General features: G+C 46.5%; 1 protein-coding gene across 1 annotated transcript in view; it reads right to left on the bottom strand.

The window, feature by feature from the left end:
• Positions 1 to 5,348: 5,348 nt before the first annotated feature.
• The window catches only part of Osbp (oxysterol binding protein), a 116,052-nt gene continuing 97,626 nt past the window's right edge, over positions 5,349 to 23,774 (bottom strand). Inside the window, exons 7-8 of the mRNA XM_089564072.1 lie at positions 23,336 to 23,477; positions 5,349 to 5,803 (exon numbers count right to left, since the gene is read on the bottom strand). Coding sequence (XP_089420198.1) covers positions 5,573 to 5,803; positions 23,336 to 23,477 — 373 coding nt within the window. The 3' untranslated portion in view covers positions 5,349 to 5,572. The remainder of the gene's footprint in view (positions 5,804 to 23,335; positions 23,478 to 23,774) is intronic.

Raw genomic sequence — 23,774 nt, 5'->3', positions numbered from 1 at the left:
TTGGTAAGCGCAAAACGCCTCCTCGCTTATTTAAATGAAATGTTTTCTTTGGTCTTTATGGTTATGATTTCTTTGTCCTTTTTCCAGGACGGACACGCCCTGGAGTATGCAGCGTGGTCTCCTTCACAGTTCGCGCAGCGTAGGGCTGCGTCACATTCCTCAGAAGGGCGGTCCTTCGAAGCGCATTTCGCGCATGTTTTGAGCTGCAGCAACTCTGTGAGCCGTGGCCAAACTTCTGACAATTAAAACATCGGCGGGGATTGGGTATGTAGTGCCTGACGGTGACTTTCAAGTATCCAACATCGATCATTTCGGGAAACTGCTGGTGTTAAATGTGAGGACCATGTGTTTGGTCTCTATTTCCTTGTTGTCCTTGCGGATTTTGATCCTGTGCACGTCAATTACATTATGTTCGGATAGTCCTTGAAGCATTTCGGTTTCTGTTAGATGGATGAAGCCAGCCTCTGAGATAACGCCTTTAACTGTGTTGAGGGATCGGTAGGGAGTCACGGAGACAGAGATGTCCCCTGTGGAAGCAATGTTTTAGAGTTTCGAGCACTGGATGCTCTCGCGCAGTTCAAGGAGTGGGTCGCCGCTGGCCATTTTTGATACCTTACAGCCAGGCCCTAAGGTATCTGTTAAACATTTGGTTACAAGAAATGGGGAGATTATTCGTGCTTGCTTTTCGTCGCAGTTGCTGTGTATCACATGAAACTTTGTGAATGTCGGTTTCTTTTTCAAAAAAAAAGTCTGCTGCCTCGTTCCGCCCTCTTTTAAGAGAGCGATCAGGTTTTTAAAGGGGGGGAGCCATAAAAAATTGAGGTTGTTCGGTCCAACGTTTATAGATACTTTCTTAGTTCCATAACTCCTCCTCTGAAAGCGGGCGCTGCTTGTACCCGGGCGGTGAGAGGGCGCTGCAGTCGAGGTTTGCGCGGTCGCCGGCGCGCGCGCTGCTCCTCTCCTGCAGTTACTACTGAGCCCGTGCGCGGGGTTGTCGTTGCCTTTTTTTGTCCATTTGCGTTCCTGTGCGCTCTGCGAACACGTGGTCCCCATCGTGCACTCAGAACAACAAACGCTGCTGGCCGTGAAGCAGCTTTCGAGCGCGACGATGCCCACTTGCTTCGTGCCCGGCTGTACCAGCGGGTACCCGGAGAAACGCCATCCGTACGGAAGCAAGAGGAAATGTCAAACTCATTGCATCAAATCAAACCGTTGAGTCCCTGAGGATGACATTGATGTCAGTGCTGTCCACTTCCTACACAACAAGAGCCTCAGCTATATACTCACAGCAAAGTTGAACCAAGACCCGCTTGAGGTAATTATACTGGCACGTTGAAAAAGCCTAGAAATGCTCGTATATAATGTTTTTTTTTTTAATTCAGAGATTCCTTGGCCTAGTGAGGTCATTAGGAGGTGACGAAGACCACCCTACAGTGACCAAGTTCAGCCAATTATTTAGGCTGCTTTCTTTTACACACCTGTTGAAGTAGCTGTGAAAGGGAACTGTGAGACGGGAGCTGATCGTGTCTTAATTAGTGCCTTCGAGAGCCTCGGAGAAAAGCGTCGCGACACCCTCATCCAGAAAAAGGCTAGAAAGAACAGATCTGGCAGGAGCTGATGGCGATACTTTTCAGGGACCTCTCCGATGCCTCCAACGACCACAGATACAGTGTTCCATCACCAGAAGAAACAGCCTTGTACTATTTGGCAAGCTATGTGGCTTTCAAAATGAAAAATAAAGCGCAATATGAACTCTGTGACGCAATGTGACGCACTTGGCAGGCAGGATTCTCTGCCGCGTGAGGCTATGCTCATTATTGAGCGCGAGTATGTCAGTGGCAGACTCGCGTACCCTTTCGAAAAGATGTTTGCCTGTGTAATTGCGGTAGAGGGTGCTATAAAACAGGATTGAAAGGGCGAGTTGTTCGGCGACCTGTTTTGGAACGTGCTGGATTCTCTTGTAAAAAAAGGCACGAATGGTGTTGGTTTACCAGACCATGCTGAGGTGTTCACAGCTCAATTAATTTGCTTTTATTTAGTGACGCGCATGCACTTCTTTGCGCGAGCAAAGTGCTTGGAAAATAGTAGCGCCGTTAGAGCTCGAAGAGAGCGAAAGCAGGCGAAGCTTGTCTGACAAATTAGTTGACAGAAAATCTGTCAGCAACAATATTTAGTGGATTTGTGAATAAAATTTTTCTATTTAAATGCCAAGGGCCTTGAATTACTCTTGCATTTCGCCTACACTGGTATCGAACTCGCGGCTTTCGGGAAAGCAGCCGCGGGCCGTAGCCACCGAGACAGCAGCGGGTTTTATATGGAACAGTATTGCTGTAATAAAACGTAAAAGTAATTTTGCGCGAAATGCGAGACACAACAGCCAGTCGCGAAAAACTGGTTCGGCGGATAATCCGAATCTATTGAAGTAGCAAGGATAGGTTCATCTCACGAGAAGCAGAATCGAAGCATGCATGCATTTCGTCATTGCCCGTACAAAACGGCCGCTTGTGACACGGCTGAGAATACCGCTCTTAAGTTCGCAAACGTGCCAAGCACACATATGTTATGAAATACCTCCGGGCAAGAGCCGGAAACAAAAAACAGCAGTCGCGCAGCGATGATTCGAATGCGAGTGCTCGTGCAAAACGCTGCACGCTAGCAGACGACTCTCGCTCTCCTAGCTCAACCCGCGATTGCAGCGCCGCGGTGGCGGGGACGGCGACCGGCCGCCTGCTCCCTACGGGCGCTGCGAGGAGTTATGGAACTAAAAAAATTACCGACGATTACGTTACTTCCTAATGCGAAATTTGAGCGCAGCAAATAAGCTGTTTCACCTTTTCGATAGATTGAGGCAAAGGAATCGAGCAACACATGTATGCGCTATCACAGAATTTTTTTTTTTATTTTTCACACGTATTCCTTTAACAAAGACTGCACTAACAGTTCTTGACAGTCATGAAGGAAGCTTTGTGGTCGGAGAAATAGAGTGATATATGTTCGAATTGGTACACCAATGCTTGATTCTCAAAGACGAGATCTATACAAGTGCCTCGCGAGGTTGTCACAGCCGTGGGACGCGTTACGAGCGAGAGGAACGGGATGTTCTCCCGCATAAGTGGTAGGAAATTGCTGTTTGTCTTTATGTCAACATTAAAGCCCCCCACTACTAACATCGGTGTGGATCGATGGACGGTTAATGCGAGTTGCAGGAAGTGCACGACGTCTTTCGTGAGTGCGGTAGGGGCGAAGTAGGCAGCTACTACCAGCAAGCCGTTGGGCAACTTTGCGGCGCACAGTTCGCCAACTTCATGTGACGTGCCAAACATTTCGACTGGTATTGCAGAGAGACCTGTGCGCAAGTAGATAGCGACTCCCGCCGCTCTGTTGTGGTCTCTGCGAGCACCACAGCAGTATAGGAAATCTATGATTTCGAGAGGCTCTTCGGGATCCATCCAGGTTTCAGCAAAGCAAAGTACAGAGGAATGGCGCAGAATGTGATCGTGGTGTACGTCCTTGGCATGTGCGGCAAGGGAGCGTACGTTAAGAATGTGGTTGTGAATGATGAATCAATTGCTGCCAGCGAATGATGCGTCCATTGGCTGTCTGCGTGTGTTACTGATGTGTGGTTAACATGTTAAGCTTCGCCTGTAAGAGTGTAACGCGACAGCGTCTTGCAACGCTGCCAGGGAGTCCACAGAACGCCATCGCCAATTCGGCTGTACGCCTTGCTGGACGGTAAATTTATTTTTTGAGGAAAGGAAATGTATCTCTCTCGCATATCTGGGTGGACACCTGCACCTCGCCGTAAGGGAAAGGGGGAAGATGGGAGTGAACGAAGACGCCGTATTAGCTAGACGCGCCTTTGTTCATTCCAAACCATTCAGCTGGCATTACGGAGTGGCTAGCATGCTCGTATCGCACTCCGGAGACCCTGGTTCGATTCCCCAACTCGACCAATTTCGTTCTCGGTTTTATTGATTTATGCGGTCTAACTAGAAAGGTTAATTAGGCTACTTCATATTTATATTATTGTATTTCTATCCATCGTGTTCTGTCATTAACCTGTGAATTGTTGGAACTGTCTAGGATGTTCGACACAACGTATATGAAACGAGCAACGTCTTACTGAGTGGGGAAGTGCGTGGTGGTAGAGGGAACGCGGCTTCGTACTTATCTGTTTTTTTCAGCAGCGTCTCCTTCCGCGGACGCTGTTGTCGCTGCGGCGCGCGTCTTTCTTTTCTTTTCTTCTGACCTCTTCATTCTCCTGTATATTAATTAGGCTAATTGATTAATTAAGCAATTAACTAAACTCAGTCCAACTTAGTTGCAGCATCACTATACGATCCCTTTGATTGATTGCATGGTTACTAGCCAAAGTACAATTGGCCCCATTTGAAATTCGCGCACTGTGACGTCACGAGCATTTCGACCAATTGAAAAGCGAGACATTGGGGGCGGAGCTGGTTACGAGGCCGACGCCGACGACGACGCGAAACCCAGGAACGGACGCCAAAGAGCTGCGCTCTAAAAGTATCTATAAACGTTGGTTCGGTCATGGTGCCAGCCACCCACCATGGAGCCCAACCAGGGGACGGGACAGGAACTTGCAAGCAAGTCCTGCCCACGCCAGCTGTACACCTTAACTATAACCAAATATGACTCAACCCAGCGTAGTTGGTCACACAAGGTTAACCCTCGCCGCCAGGAAAAAACCAAGAAGGGAGGAGGATACAGGAAAGTTGTAAGAAAGGAGATAGGAAAGTGAAAGATAGAGGGGAGGACAGGAAAAGGCGACTGCCGATTTCCCCCGGTCGGGTCAGGCCGGAGGTGCCGTCTACAGGAAGCTGGGGCCAAAGTGGTGTGTTGCCTCCGCCGAGGGGCCTTAAGGGTCCAAACGCTCGGCATCGGATGTAAAATTTTGCATTGTTCATACGTATAGCCTCGTGATGCAACGCAGGGCAGACTGTGCACAGGAACCTTGGATTTGTTACTGGTTCATTTTTTACGCACTTATTGTGCATCGAATGCCGGAGTTAAACCATACCGTGTCATTTGCACCACCTGTTTGGATTCTAGAGCGCTCACCAAATTCAGTTTGAACAGTAAATGAACAGGGGCGACTTGCTCACCGTGTTGCATTTTTTCCTTGACACATGCCGCAGTGTTACATTCACAAAGCACTGCAGCCACCACTGTGCTCAGGTGGCAGTTGTGGCTGGTGTAATCTCACTGCCCCAGCTTGTCTCTGCAGTGCATTTCATCAACAACAGAGTGGTACATTCACCAGCCAACAATGTCTTTTGGACTTCACCACACTTTTCCACGCTTGAATGAGCCACAAGACACATACGTTATAAAACCAAGAACTTTAATTCCCTAAAAAACAGAACATTTATATCCTTCACGTGTGTGTGTGTGTGTATGTGTTGCGTGCGCGTGTGTTTCAGTTCATGAACATATATATATTTATATATATATATCGCAGGCTCTCCAACAACAGCAGCAAAGGCAGTAGCACATCAACAGGTTCCTCCGAGACGGAGGCATCAACGCAATATTACTATGCCGGAAGCCCTCACGAGGGCAGGTAGATGGTGGGGCAGCGGTCCCACTGGCCCTGCTCCTTGCAGGCCCAGTACTCGTTCTGGTAGACGTGGATCGGGTTGCCCGTGATGGGGTCCGTCTCCTTGCGGAACCAGACGGGCTCGTACCCCACGTAGGGCCGGCCCTGGGCGGCTGCCGCCTCGGCCTCCGCCTCCCGCTGCCGGCGCGTGGCACGCTGCTTCTCCTCCAGCTGCAGCTTCACCTGCACACACCGAACTCTCACCACTGGCAGCATCATCTGAGCTGGTGATTTGCAAAATGACAGCTTGCACCAACCTAGGGTGCCTCCCGTGTTCTCATACCAGCACAGGGCAACAATGCAGATACAGACGTCTTTCAGCCACAAAATCTTGCATAACATTAGCCAGAGTTGTTGTCAGGCTAGCTGGTCTGATACTTGAAACGCCATGAAAGGTTTTTGACTTATCTGCGCGGATGTCAGCCCCCTAATAAACCAGTTGTTAGCTGCGCTTGTCGTGTCTTCTGGTCGATCTAAGGTCGTATTTCTGCACAAAAAACCTTTCATGGCGTTTCAACTTTCATGACACCGCTCCAGGAATTCTGCTGCCACAGAATAAATCTGCAAATAATATTTTTTATTCGTTTGTTTTTATTTATTTATCTTTTACCCACAGCGCCATTTGGCATTACAGTGGCATTACAGTGCCATTAATAAATTTTGCTAACTACGGGTCCTGTGCGCTGCATAGCCACAGACAAACTCTGGCAAGCCAAGCACCAATGCATGGAATGAGCACCTGCAAAAGAGCCTACATCATCATCAGCCTGACTACGCCCAGTGCAGGGCAAAGGCCTCTCCCATGTCTCTCCAATTAACCCTGTCCTTTGCCAGTTGCGGCTACCGCATTCCCGCAAATTTCTTAATTTCATCCGCCCCCCTAATTATCTGCTGCCCCCTGCTATGCTTGCCTTCTCTTGGAATCCAGTCCGTTACCCTTAAGGACCAGCGGTTATCTTGCCTTCGCATTACATGCCCCGCCCAAGCCCACTTCTTCCTCTTGATTTCAACTAGGATGTCATTAACCTGCGTTTGTTCCCTCACCCACTACGCCCGCTTCCGATCTCTTAACGTTACACCTATCATTTTCCTTTCCATAGCTCGCTGCGTTGCCCTTAACTTAAGCTGAACCCTCTTTGTTAGCCTCCATGTTTCTGCCCCATAGGTGAGTACCGGTAAGATACACCTGTTGTATACTTTTCTCTTGAGTGATATTGGTGAACTGCCATTCATGATCCGAGATAACCTGCCATATGCGCTCCACCCCATTCTTATTCCTCTAGTTATTTCCCTCTCATTATCCGGATCAGCGGTCACTACCTGCCCTAAGTAGACTTATTCTCTTACTACTTCCAGCACCTGGCTACCAATGGGTGAGGTGCGTTTCCAGATTCAGCGCAGAGGCTCATGGGAAAGTCGTCTGCTACCGCTACTTCCGGTTCCAAATTTCTCCCCCTGCTCGCTTGCTTCACAGCAGTCGCTTTGTTAATTCGCTTCTTACATTAATTTATTTTCACTGCAACACCGATGATTGTATTGCATCATCGCAAGACCAACTCGACGTCGACTCTGCTCTGCTTCGTAGCGTATTTTTGCATGAAGTATAACCAAAATGATGTAAACGGTAGGACGCTTTCCTGTGCATATGCAGTGCGAGCGATGTATTGAGATGCCCTGTGCGCACAGCTGCATGTATGGATAGTCTGCTAGCTAGCCCGCTGGCAGCTTTTGCACACTGTGAGGAAAATACATCTATTGTTTGCTAAACTGCGCAAGCTCAGCCCTTTGTTGAGTTCGTGGTGCAGCGAAAAAAAAACTAATAATGACCAACTCGTTAAACTATAGTTCAACTGCACACACAGCCAACTGCCGTGCATACTCGGAACAACCAGCCTACGCTGACGTATTATAACCACGAAAAAACACTCGTACCTTTCATTAATGTCATTTTCTGCGCTCAGGACGCGTTCATATGCAGCATGCGCTGATCTTACGGCGATGCTGAACAATACGCAATGTCGCAGCACAAATAGATCAGCGAATAAACGATGCACGGATGCATGGCAATTGCTATGCAGAAGGCAGTGCCTGGGAGAAATTTGGAACCGGAAGCAGCTGGCAGACGATTTTTTCATGGTTGTTTGGATTCACTTTGGAAACGCACCTCCCCTATTGCGAACTGCTGTTCCTTTGCCAGAGTGTTGAACATAACTTTGGTTTTCTGCATGTTAATTCTTAGCCCCACTGTTCTGCTCTGCCTGTCTAACTCATTGATCATGCTTTGCAGTTCATGTCCTGAGTGGCTAAGCAAGGCAGTGTCATCAGCGAATCGCAAATTACTCAGGTATTCTCCATTAACTCTTATCCTCAACTGTTCCCATTTCAGGCCCCAGAATACCTCCTGTAAACAGGTGGTGAATAGCATTGGCCAGATCGTGTCTCCCTGCCTGACACCTTTCCTTTTTGGAATTTTACTACTGACTTTATGGAGAACTATGGTAGCTGTGCAATCGTTACAAATATCTTCCAATATTTTCACATAACACTCTTCTACGCCTTGATTCTGCAATGCCTGCATGACTGCTGAGGTTTCTACTGAGTGGAATGCTTTCTCGTAATCAATGAACGCTATATATAGGGAAGAATGGCCTGAGGGGCGAGTTGGTGCGTGATGAAATGAACGGTGGCGCAACAAGGACACTAACCAGAGAGGGGACACCACATGCGCTATATATAGGGGCTGCTTATATTCTGCGCATTTCTCTATCACCTGACTGATAGTGTGAATATGGTCTATTGTCGAGTATCCTTTACGAAAGCCTGCCTGATCATTTGGCTGATTGAAGTCTAAGGTTGTCCTGACCCTAATAGCAATTACCTTAGTAAATACCTTGTAGGCTGGTTTGGTTTGGTTTGTTGGGGTTTAACGTCCCAAAGCGACTGAGGCTATGAGAGACGCCGTAGTGAAGGGCTCCGGAAATTTCGACCACCTGGGGTTCTTTAATGTGCACTGACATCGCACAGCACACGGGCCTCTAGAATTTCGCCTTCAAGAAATTCAGCCGCTGCGGCCGGGATCGAACCCGCGTCTTTCGGGTCAGCAGCCGAGCACCGTAACCACTGAGCCACCGCGGCGGGGCCACCTTGTAGGCAACAGACAAGCTGATCGGTCTGCAATTCTTCAAGTCCTTGACGCTTCCTTTCTTATGAATGAAGATAATGTTAGCGTTTTTCCAAGCTTCCGGTACGCTCGAGGTGACAAGGCATTGCGTACACAGGGTGGCTAGTTTTTCGAGCAGTCTCTCCTCCGTCCTTCAACAAATCTGCTGTTATCTGATCCTCACCAGAAGAGCCTTGTGCCGACGCAAACTGAAGCTACAGCTACCGTGCCACTGGCCCTGACAAATCGTGGCAACGAGTTCAACGGCTTTTGCTAGTCAGAGGTACGTTTAACCACCAATGACACATGAAATGCCAATAGGAAAATGCAAGTGGAAGCATCGATATATCAAGTTATTTGAAATGATGTGTAATGTATGTTGCCGGGCCAGTTGGTTCGGCACGTTCACTCTGGAACAGGGCGTTACAAGAACACACCCAGAGAGAGAGGACAACAAGCACCACCTCAGCCTGTTTATGAGACAAACAGAAGTGTCCTAGCTTTTTGTCTGTGTTCACGGAATCTTGCGCTAAAATATTTATCATACTGCAAGTGCAGTTGACTGAAATGAGGTGACCCCCACACCCCCCAACTTGCACAGAAGTTGACACACATAATATTGCATACTTTTTTTCAAAAAGCGCCATCCGGAATAGGGTGGTCGACCTGTATACAGAGTCAACCTCTTTGGAAGGGGGGGGGGTTAGTATGTGCCTCAGGCTGGTGCCTGTTCCTGGCAGGACGTGCAAAGCTCCATGTGTAAAAAAAAAAAAAAAAATCGCTGATCTGTGTGCAAATCCATTCCACTACGAAAATTCTAGCTGCGCACTGTTTACCCACTTCAGGCTCCCGCTGGCAGTTGCTGTCCATGAGAAATGCTAGACAAAGCAAGGTAACCTCTGGAGTTGAACCAGAACGTGGAAGTACAGGTCCGTTGGCAGCATTTCTGTTTGCTGGTAGTGAGCCGGTCATAGGAGCACCGTTTCATAGCCTCTGATGGCCTTGCAGCATGACGCCATCCCGTGGAGGGTCATCAGGGAGGAAGAGGTGTCCACTTATATTCGACATTTTCTTGCCCGCAAGGGCTGCGAGTTGCGGGGTTGACTTATTGGGGCCATGGCACTGCTCACGAAATGCCTTGCCGCTCACCGTTCCTGCTGTTCCAGGTGCTGGTGCTCACCGGCTATCACCTGCCTGTTTCACCGACTTGCCGACCGGTTCCGCAATCTTGCGGCGCTAGCTGGTTTCTGGACGGCTGCGGCTGCTCATCCGATCATCTGTGCGCACCCCTGCCGATTTTGGACACTTTCGACGGTCGGGCCTGGCAACATACTACTTATCAGCTGATGAGGACACCTACATAAAGCACTCGGATTTCACCGCCCCCTTGGGCCACGGCACTGCTCACGAAATGCCTCGCCACTCACCGTTCCTGCTGTTCCAGGTTGGTTATTACGAGTGTTCTTGTTACCATGATGATGATGTCTGTCTTGTAGCAGTGTCGTGGCCACCCCATATTCTGAAACGTTTCCGCTCGGCGGCAGTGTACATTTGGCGCATTTTGGTCCTGGGTGGGGACGTTGAAACAAACCCAGGCCCTATGACGAAGGGCCAAGAGGAAAAGCTCGAACTGGTATATGAAACTGTTCAAAGGCTTGAGATGAACCACACGAATATCCTCGAAAGTGTTAACAAGATTCTTACAATTCATATTGGCTTGCAAAATGAAATGAAGACTTTAAACGATCGTGTGCATGAACTTGAACTTAAAATCGAGTCTATTCCAGTTCTTCAAAGTGACTTACAGTCTTTAGCTACCCGTGTGCAGGAACTGGAACTTAAAAAACAGTCAGTGCCTACCACAGTATCTGCCACGAGTTGTACACACGATGTGTCCAACATGCAAGTAAAACTTGACGACCTGGAAAATCGTTCCCGCCGGTCTAACATTCTTTTTTATGGTGTTCAGGACACGGATGAGTCTGAAACTTGGGAAGACTCTGAGCGCCTTTGAAAGAATTCTGTTCTAGCAAACTTGGTATCACGTTGTCTTCCTTAGCCCGTGCTCACCGCATAGGCCGTTTTTCTCAGGAAAAAAAGAGACCCATTATTGCAAAGCTGTTCAACGAAAAAGAAGTCGAAACGCTTACGAGTAAGGGCTATAAACTCAAATATACCAATTTCAGCATTTCGCGAGATTACTCGAAAACGGTTCGTGAGAAACGCAGCCAACTGTGGAAGTATGCCAAATCAGTAAGAAAAGAAGGTGACAAGGTCCGTTTGTCTTTTGATAAACTGCTTATCAATGGTGTCTCGTATTTCTGGGATGATCAAACCAGTAGCGCAGTGCGCGTGTCCCTTGCCTGACGCATCCCTTCCAGTTCTCGTAAAGTGGCTGGCAAACCACCCGGACGGCCAAACGCGCAGCGTTGCTCCAATTACGATGTCAGTTTTCTGTACACTAACATAAGGAGTGTTCTTTCTAAAAACGTAGCTCTTTCTTCTTTAATTGATTCATGCTGCTCCTCGGTCATCGCGCTTACCAAGACTTGGTTAAATGACATGGTTCCTGATGATGTCGTTTTCGCCTGTGACTCCGAATTCAACATATTTCGTTGTGACCGCACGGGCCGTAGAGGTGGCGGTGTCCTTCTGGCTGTCAATAAAGTGCTCACTGCTGTGCCTATCGAGGTCACGTCGTACATAGAATCGGTATGGGTTCGGTTGAGTTGTGGTCCCACGGTCGCCATCATTGGCGTCATTTACCGCCCTCCGGACATGAATTCTTCATTCGCAAGTCAGTTTTCTAATTTACTAAGCGATCTTACTTGTCGTTTCCCGAATTCAAGCTTACTTTTACTTGGTGACTTTAACTTTCCGGCTATTAACTGGTCGTCTTTAACAGCTCCTGCCAATGATCCCGAAGCTCAGGCTTTCCTCCAGTCCTGTCTCGATTTCTCTTTGCAACAACTTATTTCTGAACCTACGCGTCGTTCCGCCACTACAGCCCATATTCTCGATCTTATCTTGACAAGTGATCCTTACCTTTGCTCCAACATTGCGCTCTTAGAAGGCCTTTCCGACCATTCAATAATCACGGGTAACCTGAATTTTGTGCCCCATAAAAAGGTAACTTGTACTAAACAAATAAGGTGCTACAACCGAGCAAACTTCGGCGAAATAAACGCTCAGTTGTCAGTCTTTGCTGATCATTTTCTTCACGATTTTTCGTCACGCTCCGTGGAAACGAACTGGAACCTGTTCAGCGTGAAACTTGCTACTCTCATTGACAGATTCATACCCGTCATCAGTATCCCTTGCACTAACACAGCGCCTTGGTTTAATAGGCATCTACGTCGCCTTAATAACAAGAAGAAGCGCCTTTACAGACAAGCCGACAAGAACAGACACTCCGAATCTTGGCAACGGTACAAATTATGTGATAAGGAATATCAGTCTGAGTTGATATCTGCACGTAGGCACTTCTTCACACACGATCTACCGGCAATGCTAACAAACAATCCACGGAAGTTCTGGCAGATAATAAACCACGCTAATCATCCTGACATTACTCTTACCAACGCGGAAGGCAGCAGTGTTCCAGTGGCCGAATGCGCCGAACTTTTCAATAACGCATTCACATCCGTTTTTACCCGTGAAGATCTCCCTCTACCTCCCATTTCTGTCAGCACTTCCAATACATCAATGTCCGAAATATTTATCAGTGAGACCGGTATCTTATCCTTACTAGGGAAGCTTAAAACAACATCAGCATCAGATCACCTTGGCTTTAATAACAAAATACTCAAAAATTCATCTGATGGTATTCATCGTATCTTGTCCGCTATTTTTTCACAATCTCTATCATCAGGCGTGATTCCGCTGGACTGGCGCCTAGCTAAAGTTGTGCCAATTACCGACCCATTTCATTAACTAGCACTGTTTGCAAACTTCTTGAACATGTAATTCACTCGCAGGTAATTAACTATCTTGAAGAACATAACATTATTTTTAAATATAAACATGGGTTCCGCAAAGGCTACTCATGCGAAACGCAACTTGCCGGATTCATTCAAGACATACATTCATCGATTGATGCTGGCATTCAAGTAGACTCCATATTTCTTGATTTTTCTAAAGCTTTCGACAGAGTACCTCACAACCGGTTATTAATGAAACTAGCATTGCTTAATATTCACCCTCTTGTCATTGCATGGGTTAAAGATTTTCTCTTTTCCAGGCCTCAATTTACAACTGTCAATAACCACAATTCGTCTTTCAGCCAAGTACACTCTGGCGTCCCACAAGGAAGTGTGCTTGGCCCCTTACTTTTCCTAATATTTATCAACGATTTACCGGATTCCATTTCTTCCAATATCAGACTTTTTGCTGATGATTGTGTAATTTATCGCAAAATTTATTCTAACACCGATTGCCAATCCCTTCAATCTGACCTGGATTCAGTAACAGCATGGTGCTCAACCTGGCTTATGCAACTTAATCATTCAAAAACTAAATTGATGTCTTTTACTAACCGAATGTCTCGAATTCAAACAGCATACTCCTTAAATAATACCTCACTCGAGCTAGTCACCACGTATAAGTACTTAGGACTTCACCTTCATTCAGATTTAGCAAGGAACCACCATATTAACCTTATGCTTGCATCTGCTAATCGGTCATTAGGTCTCTTAAAACATAACCTAAAGCATGCTCCTCCTCACCTCCGTGCTCATGCCTATACCACTCTAATTCGACCTAAAATTGAATATGCCTCGGCTATTTGGGACCCTTACCAATCTTACCTAATAAATAACATTGAATCATTGCAGAACCGCGCCGTTCGTTTTATTTACTCCGATTGTTCACGTAACACCAGCGTCACAGCCTTAAAGAAACGCGCAGGTCTCCAGGATTTATGTCTCCGCCGTAAAATTGCACGACTATCACTTTTCCATAAACTTTATTATCATCCATCACTTCATAACGACTTTTTTTCTTTGCCTCCTTCGATTTTTGACCGCCGCGATCATCCCTTTAAAGTTAGACGTTTCACGTGCAGAACATTTTAACTATGTGCATTCATTCTTACCACGCACAATATCTGACACTCTGCCTTCACATATCGCAACCACCACTGATCCTGATAAATATTTTAAACTTATATCTTCAATAACTACTGCTTAACTATTCGCATACATTGTTATTTTATTTGTTCATGGCTTCCTTTTTTGCAGGGTTTGTTACTAAAAAGATTCATTGTATTAGTGTTCTGTTTGTATAATTTTAATAATGCAGTAATCTTCGTTCTTTGCCGCGGTGCCATTCTTTTGATTGTTTTGCTTACTTATATGTCATGCAAAGTGTCTTATTTGTGCTTTTGATTGATTCTTTTGCTTACTTATGTCATCAAGTGTGTCTTATTTGTGCTTTTGTAGTTTGTTTTATATTTGTGGTTTTTTTTTTTATTCTGTTCAATTGCCTGTGCCCCCCCCCCCCCCCCCCCCCCCCTATGTAATACCCTCTCGGGGGCCTTTAGGGGTATTCTGTATAAATAAATAAATAAATAAATAAATAAATAAATAAATAAATAAATATTCAAAGTTGGCTTACATGCCGCAATATGCGGTAGTCAGAGAACAGGGGCGCATGGCTAGTGCAGCATGTCCTTGCAGGTTTCGTTCAGAGCGATCGCATGCTTGCTGACCTTTCCTGCCCATCACGTTGGCATGCATCCCACGGCATGGCATCGCAAGACCAGCCCAGCATTTTTCAACAGGCCTCAGTTGGCACACCCGTTCTGCCACTTCGAGAGGCGGCCACAAGGATGCTGGGCAGTCGAAACCAAGGGGAAGAAGTGGCCTTGGGCAGGGGGCATGCAATGCGAAGGGTAACGGAGTGGATTCCCAGAGACTGCAAGCATAGCAGGGGGTGGCCGAATGTTAGGTGGGCGGATGTGGTTAACAAGTTTGTGGGAGTACGCTGGCCGTAGCCAGGCTGATGATGATTACAAGCTGAGGTGCTTGTCAGAATGCGAGGCACCTTCCTGGCCGTGTCAAACTGACTGGCGTCTTGTGGACAACTGCAGCGCACACTGCAAGGTGCTGGGCCCAGAGAGGATCAGGCTCGTGATTCGCCCTCCGAATGCAGACACAGCCCATGCATCGGGGCGTAATTCAATACATCAAATGCAAATGCAGAAAGCACGTGCTACATTGCTGCATGGATGCTGGGACCTTACACTCCTCAGTGCTTTGAACATTCTCGCACATGAGTGGGCCAACATGCCCGTAGCATACTTAGCAAATTGCTGCTGGCACAGCAGTTTCTTTTTTTTTTTGCCACCAGACTGCTGCAGTGCAGAGGAAACGCCACATGAAACCCAGCCATAATCACAGACCATCGAGGATATGGTCGCACTCGCCAGGCAGCTGACTGGGGACAAATAAATTCACAGGTGCTGCTAACAATGGTTCACCAGCAGATGATGGTTGTGTACAGCGGCCCCAACCACTGAAACGCACGGTAAAAGAAGCCCTGTCTGTGAACACATTCCTCACTGTGCACAGCATCTGGCAGCAGCGATTAGTGCTACTGCTGGTACGCATTTCGTTTCTTCTTGTGGCTAATTTGATAATTTCGATATTCAGATGATTTGACATTTGTATAATTCAAAAATTTTTCGTGCTCCTATTAAGAAAAAATTAACGAGCTTTCACTGTACTTTTCAAAGACACAAAGATCTGTACAGTGGCCTGGCACGAAGGAGTAAGAACCAAGGACGAGTACCAGTTAGAGTAAATAGTTTCTGCCATTCTTGGCAGAAATTCTTGGCAAACGAACTTTAAAAAATGGACCATTTTTCTCGTAACATTTCTTCTGTTGCGGAAAATACTGTCTCTAATTCAGTAGCCTTAGCTTTTCTGAAGTGTAAAAATAAAATTTTTTTATTTATTTATTTATTTACAAAATACTGCGGACACTGAGTCCAAGCAGGGTGGGCGAACAAAGTCAATCAAGAGACAAAAAAAAAACACAACATTTCAAAAAAGAACAACACAATATAGAAAAAATAATTGGTTAAAACTCTTGGGATAATGGTTTAACTAGCTCATTCCAATCTGCTATTGTGCGTGGAAAAAACGAAAACTTGTAAGTGTCTGTTCTAGCGAATACAGTGAACTCTCACTTGAGTGAACTTCAAGGGACCGGAGGAAATAGTTCACTTAACTGAAAGTTCACTAAACTGAATATTCACTAGGCTAACATAAGACATGGCATCCATAGTGTCAAAAGTGTGAAATGGAATTTATACGTAACTTATACAAGGTGCATAGCAGTTAAAACGCTGCCTTTCTCACTTTGAAAAAAAAATCAGTACTAATCTTCTTCTGCACTTGTACATTTAAAGCACAAGAAGTTACAAAACTATCAAAAGAGTCAATGTTTTTGTACACTTCTTCTGGCACAGCTTGCTGTTGAGACACAAAGTCCCTGAACTTTCCGATGCACTCTACAACCTCAGCTAGAGTAATAGGGCTTGAAACTGGCTCTGCAGTTGCCTCCTCTTCATCGCATTCGTCTTCCTCTGGACGAACACTGGAAAGAATCTCCAGTTCAGTCTATCCAGCACAGGTAATCAGTGCACTGTCACACAGTGCATAGTCTTCAAACGAAGTACTATTGCTATCGACCTCCAGGTGATGACAGATCTCTGTCATGAGGGCGGGCATCGGTTGCGCCTGCAGTGGAGGGCTCAAAACTTCGTTGAACTGATCGGAAAAATAAGCCTGGGTCCTCTGAGCGAGTTCGTTAAACTGAAATATTCACTATTCCGAAATTCGTTTAAGTGAAACATTTGCACATAGAATCCATAAGAAAACAGCCGGGGCTTTTTAAAAAGTTCGTTATTCTGAAATATTCGATAAACCGGAGTTCGTACAACTGAGAGTTTACTGTATAGGGGTTAGAGAACTGGGATGGTGTTGACGAGTTTGTCTGGTTGGTGCCGGCGTTAAGTATGATGAGGGATCCAAACCAAGTTTGTTATGTAATAAAAGAGAAATAAATTCTAACCTAAGCTTTCTTCGCCGATGTTCAAGTAGTTCAATTTTATTAACCTCCATTAAAGTGGTGGGGGAGTCAGACCTTGCATATTCATTAAAGATAAACCTGACAGCTCTTCTCTGTATTCTCTCCAGATTTTTTACGTTAGATTTAGTATACGGGTCCCACACTATGCATGCATATTCGAGTTTAGGTCTAATTATTGAAGAATAACAAAGTAGCTTAATTTTAGTAGGAGCATTTTTTAGTTCATGTCTTAAGCAGCACAATTTCCTAAATGCCGCAGAGCAGATATTGTTTATGTGCAAGTTCCACGATAGATTGCTACTTATTGTTACTCCTAGGTATTTGTAGTTGGATACTTGTTGAAGAGGGAGAGAGCCTAATTTATATGTGTAGCTATGAAGTATGGTTTTTCGGGTTATCGGCATATATACACTTTTGTCAGCATTCAGAACCATGCCCCATCGGTCGCACCATTCAAAAATGTTGTTCAAGGCACTGTCCAGGTCACTTTGATCCTCCTTATTTGTAAGTTCTCGGTATAGAATGCAATCGTCAGCAAACAATCGAATATCCACTGGTGGGTTAACAACTTGAACAATATCATTGACATACAAAAGGAAAAGCAGAGGACCCAAAACACTTCCTTGGGGAACACCGGATGAAACTGGAAGAGAGCCCGAACGTTGTCCACCCACTTCAACAAACTGTTTGCGGTCTTTTAAGTATGCAGTAATCCATGTCACTAAAATATCAGGAATGCCAATTTCTTTCATTTTAAAAATTAGTTTATCATGAGGAACTTTATCAAATGCCTTGCTAAAATCCAAAAATATTGCATCGATTTGGCCTTTATTATCTATACAAGAAGCAAATGAATTTATTACTGTAATTAGCTGTGTTACCGTCGAGAATCCTTTTCTGAACCCGTGCTGGAAGCTAGTTAGCACGCGATTTTTTTCTAAAAATTCGTTCATACAATGTGCAACTATATGCTCTAATAGTTTACAGCACGGGGACGTCAATGATATGGGGCGGTAGTTCTGCAAGAGAAGACTGTCTCCTTTTTTATAAACGGGAACAATTCGGGCTGTCCTCCAGTCATCAGGTATTTTACCTATTGAGATTGAAGCGCGAAAAATTATTACAAGGAATTTAGCCAGAGTTTCGGCATAGCGTCGCAGAAATGCGTTTGGAATGTTGTCAGGGCCACATGACGTTTTGGTTTTCAGGTTCAACAGCATAGAAAGGACACCAGGGTAAGTAATAAAATTCACTTCGGCGGGATAATACACTCGGCTATTGTTGGTACATGAGCTCGGGGCAGAAAATACACTTTGAAAATAACTATTAAAATGCTGAGCAATAGCCTTTGGATCACATACCGCAGTGTTGTTCACCAAAATTTGTGTAACTGCTTTCTTTTTTTCACTAATATAATTCCAAAACTTACTTGGCTCGGTTTTTATAAAGTTTTGAAGGGATGTGTTGAAGAAATAGTCCTTTGAATCACGTAAGGCACGTGCTAGATTGTCCAGTAATTCTCTCAGCACATCAGGATCTGCGCGTTTTTATGAGAATGTCAATGAGAACAGTAAGGCAATATACTATATTGACAGCAGCTGATACTTGTTTGAATGGCCATCTCCCGTGCATGTCAGCGGTCATGTTCCCACATGCTAGAGTAAGACACTGAATGAAATGCGACTAAGCCATCTAGTTCCAGCAATGCAAAAGAAATCCACCATAACCGCGTGTCATCCACCCCTTTCCTATGCACGGGAGTCACTGCCTGCCGAGGTGCATGCCCGGGGGGGGGGTGTGCTGTGCAAACTGCTGACCCCCATCTAGGAGCTACAGGGGGGACTCCATCACCTGTGAGGAGGAGGAGTGCGATCACACCAGAATCCGCAAATTTCAAGACAGACGGGGGCATTTCCCGTGACATTCAAACATCAGTGGGGGAAAACTTCCCCAGTGGCAGACGTCCTTACTGACAAGTGGGGAACTGAACTGTCAGGCAGTCTCCGTAGCTTTGCTCTCTCGCTGCCCACGGAAGCAACGGCCAGCCGGATAAATGGCTGTGGCAGAACGCACACACCCACACATTCACAGCAGTAGCAATGTCATACCTGAGAAGTTTTGGAGAAGGGAGGAAAAAGTGTGGATGATGAAGAGAGGGGGAGGCACTGCTCAATTTAATTACAAATCCCAATTTATGGATCTATGCACAAAGTTCCAGCTCACATGGTTCAACTATGCCAACAAAGCAGAGGCTGGAATGTTAACGGTGCTGTTATGCTGAGCGCCAATGGGGTCTGTGAAATCGAGCTAACAGCTGGAGCGCAAAACCTGTACCGAGGCCTTATGCTCAACCTTATCTGACACGTGACAGTGCAGCACAAAAGCCTGATGAATCGAGCAGGACCAAAATTTAGCACTATCTGAGCCTCCTGAAAGCATTTTTTTCTTTGTGCGTGCATTCCCACTGTTCCTGTTGGACAATGCTGACAGCACTGTCCAAGCAGGTAAGCAAAACCTGTGCATGCCATGCCACGAACTGAAATGGGCTGACAGAGGGCAACAAAACAAAGAGACAACATTGGGTTCCATCAATCAGCTTTCTTGCCACACACACTGTATTCACACAATTGTAAGTCGACCTATTTTTCTAAATTTGAAAAAGTCTGTGTGGGGGGGGGGTGGGGGGGGGGGGGACTTAAAATCGAAATCAAAGCATCGCACCAGTGGCTTCATTTTTGAAGCGTGGCTCTGTCACATCGCTCGTGGTGCTGGCCCTGAGCAGCTGCTATGTCAGAACCGGCCTCCCCGCACCCCCCCGCGAGGTCGATGGTGCTGTCCAGCCTACTCCCCCCACACGGGGCCGTAGATTGCGTCCGCTGATAAGCGGCGGTGGATAACTCATTCGATCTCGCCCTACCATAAGCTTGCCGTCCTGGTTAGCTCAATTGGTAGAGCGACTGCTCCGGTGAAGCCATAGAGTTTCTTACTATTACCTAGAGGGAAAGCTGGCAGTCCGTCTATGGGAGTTTGCATGGCAACCCCTCGAGACCACTTCAGCCACCATGGGCGCTCAAAGCATCATGGGGCGGTGAGCTACTTGTTGCGGAACTGCAACTTTTGGCCAAAAAATAATAAAAAAATAAAGCTGTTTGATGAATACAAACGTCCTAATATTCAATATCTTGTCTAATGATTGCAACAAACGAGCAGAAAAGCATTTAAGTGCAAAGTCTGCCCAAAATTAGAGACGACTCGCTCTCCTATTGGCCTAGTAATGAACACTATAGAAACTAATATTTCGTACTTAACAGGCGCACTTTTAAAAGTAAATATGTTTTCAAAAAAGATGTTGTCGCTTAAATACTATAAGAGGTTTTTTAATGGCATTTCGGAAAAGTGAAACCTTTTATTGCCGTCGTGTGTCGTCGCGTTTTCACTACTATGGGTTTTGCCCACTGCGTTCGCGCGAAAGTCGTCTGCGCACACACGAACAGCGTTTTCGGAATGAAAAATTTTAGTAGTGCCACTCCATGTTCCCGAAAAACTACGACTGTCTCGCAACAAGTAGCTCACCGCCCCATGATGCTTTGGGCGTCCATGGTGGCTGAAGTGCAGCGCCGCCAGCTTTCCCTCTAGGTAATAGTAAGAAACTCTATGGGTGAAGCGGTGGTCCTGGGTTCGATCCCCGGACCAGGACGAATTTTTCTTTAACTACGAAGTTTCTGAGAAAGCTGCATAGCTTTCCTTTGTAGCCGTATGGCTGCGCTTGGGTGGATGCCAATGAGTAATTACTCCCTTATTATAACTCATTAATAGGCGTCGTCCAAGTTTTTTTTTTTGTTTACTTTGAACTCGGCACCGAAGGGAGCGTGGGTAGTTGATGGAAGGGCCGCAGTTCCAATCGTTGTTCCAACATAAGAGCCGCTTACACGTAGCTTCTCTTTGGCTCTGACGCATTCGACTGTTGCCGGCCGTGTTTCACAAGCTTTTAATGCAGTGCTTCGTCATTTGTGCTCCGGGTCCGGTAAGCGTTGATGGCTACATTCAAGATTGCTGTCATTCTTTACGCCGAAGAAACGAACTGCGCGCCAGGCCGCAAGCTCGACGCTCGCACCGGGTGATACAGGTGTGGCAGCTAGAGCGAGGCAAAATTTTCAGCTGTTCCATGCGATGTCGTGATGTGGCTGTTTGTGAAACACGGGGTTTCGCTGCATGACGATGTTAGAACGACGAGCTGTGGGACCGCAGCAGCGAACACGACGGCAGCGCTAGAGAGGACGAGTAGTCCAGTGACATTTTCATTTCCGAATGTGCCCACGGGCACTCCCATGCACGGCAACCGATAGCGGCTGGTGATAAGTGGAGGCCGCAGGATTGTACTGTCGCATTCTATTCTTAAAGGCCAAGTGTAAACGACCTCCAAGTTCTTTTTTTTTTTTTTCAGAAACGTGATGTGGGGGGTTGACTTACAATCGTGCAAATACGTTAAGTAGAAGGAACCAGGGTCATGCCTCTACAGCAGCCTCAGCCTTATCGCATTCGTCGTGGCTCTTAGTAGTTGCAACAGAATTTTGGTGTAATTTCACCAAGAAATACAAATTTTTAGCAGCATGTAGAGCAGCATGTAGCAGGTTCAATGTAATGACACATGTTGGCACAATTAGTGCAGCATTCCCACTTGTGGTGGAACAGCGCAAAACACCGGGACAAGAGACCAGCACTAACTTACAACTCATTTTTATGTCAAAGAAACATGGCTTCGCATAACTTCACACCCTAAAAACACGTGTCAAAATCATATTGTTCAAGTGTTCTAAAATGACAGCCTAAGATTTTTTAATCCGAGAGATTCGCAATCACATTTCTAACGTGTCCAATTGTTTCTTTGTCAAAGCAACAGACGGCGTGCTGACACAATCGTCGCGTAGACTTGCTATCGAAGCTGCCTCGATTATTTCACGGTCTAACTGGCCTCGTGATTAGCCAAAGCTCTACACTTTTGGAAATCAGGTGCACAACTTCTTGAAGGGCAATCTCTGCAATGAATTCCCAGGTTCCTGTAAGCTTGCTCGAAATTAGTCTGCCCTATGTATTGTTCACCGCTTGTCACTGGCAACGAATAAACAAGGTCTTCAGTACACTCCACAAAGGGTGCTTTACCGTGCATCCCTGCTTCTTTCTGGTCGGGTGGGAATTGACTCGTCTGCACAGACATTGCAGTTGATAATAGGGGCAGTCATCACGACATTGACGCCAGCTTTCCGACCACTGCTTTTCAGGCGATTGCTACCACCGGCCTCCTTTCCTTCTTTTTTCTTGCCTCATCCTGCTGCTGGGGCCTAGCCCGCATCAGCTGCTTTCTCATCTGCTTGGCAACAGATGCCAGCAGGTGCGAGGGGTGACCTGAGCTGCCAAGCCGTTCCGCCTGGCCAAGAAGGCTCGCTTCCATTTTGTGAGCACAGGACTTCCTCAGGGCACCAGTCCACAGCAGCCCGCTTGTTGAGTGGGCCGATTGGTGGGGCTTTCTCCCCTCTGGGCCCAGCAGGCATGCCCTCTAGGAGACCCTTGAGCAGGAAGCTCGTGTGTGGACCACAAGTGGCTGCAAAGCTTGCGCAAAGCGACCCACCTCCTCGATTACGCTTTCCAGCGTATTCGGTCCTTGGCCATCACAAAAAACGTCAACATACCTAAATACTTTTTTAACACTTGCACCAGCAAGGGTCACGTTAAGGAACCTCTCAATTCGAGCCAAATACAAATACACACACCGCGTTTCCGAAGACACACATTTTCCTCCCAGAGGACGCAAGTTGACCTCGGGTACACTGCTAAAAGTTCCAAGAACTCCCGAGTGGGCATTTCGCAGGCATTTTGAAATGCTACAGCACCATGGGTATCTATGCATTCTTCTACAGACACCCATTAGCTGCATGTGGCAAAGTCACAGCTAGAATTTTCATTAAAAACCTATCTATATCGCCTGAGGATTTCACCTGAAATGGGTCATCAATTGTTAGTAGTTTTAACTTTGCTTGCAAGAAGACACCAATAATCTTTAGCCAAGTACCTCCCTCAGAAATTATTACCCTCAAGGGCCAGTCTGGTTTGTGATTTTTTTACGGTGAAAAATGCAATGCGTCCAAGTTAGACTTCTTGCAAGTTTTTATGCCTCGAAGGAGGCAGTCGAGTTTAAGTTCTTTGCAGAGTTTCATAGGAGCTAACTTTGCTTTCCTAACAGCTCATGTTTTGCGCTCATCAAAAACAGAGCTAACGCCTTAACTTTGTACAGGTCCTTGGAAATCACAGCAAAGGCCCCCCTCTTTGTCAGAGGTACGGCGTACTGCCAGGTACCAGTGGGAAGTACTGTTAAAAATGTGATTACACATCTCCCCGATTACACGTCTCGGGACGCCTGAATGACTTCTGCGGCTGTGCAGGAAGGAGGAGGAGCCACCACTGACCTGGTTGGCCTCGTCCCAGTTGCCTTCCTCCATGAGTCGCTGGTCGGGCCGCAGCCGGCTGTCGGTGGGCGCCACCCCTTCCTCCGGCTCATTCAGCTGGCAGGCTAGCACCGTGAAATTGTACATGCGCTCGTACTCCGCCCTGCGCACATCATCGAGACTGTGCTGCCCTCAGGTGCTCTCGCCCCTGCCCTCCTCTTGACGGAGTAGTAACCACTCGCTGGCTACCAATTTCTCTGCTCATGGCAGTGCACCCATCGGTTACGCCAACGACTACGCAGACCACTACAACGCGAAACCCAGCTCAGAGGTGCCCTGCGTCACACAGATCAAGCATGGGGTCTGCATTCCTTGCATGGAAAGTGAGGGACATTGTGACGCCCAAAGAGATCAATTAAATCGTAATATCTTTTATCTTATCCAGAAATGCCGATCAAGC

The sequence above is a fragment of the Amblyomma mixtum genome, chromosome 10, assembly GCF_055824585.1.
Source record: "Amblyomma mixtum isolate Tamu chromosome 10, ASM5582458v1, whole genome shotgun sequence".
Taxonomy (NCBI): domain Eukaryota; kingdom Metazoa; phylum Arthropoda; class Arachnida; order Ixodida; family Ixodidae; genus Amblyomma; species Amblyomma mixtum.
Note: the sequence above shows the minus strand (reverse complement) of the source record. Positions and strands in the feature narration are given on the sequence as shown.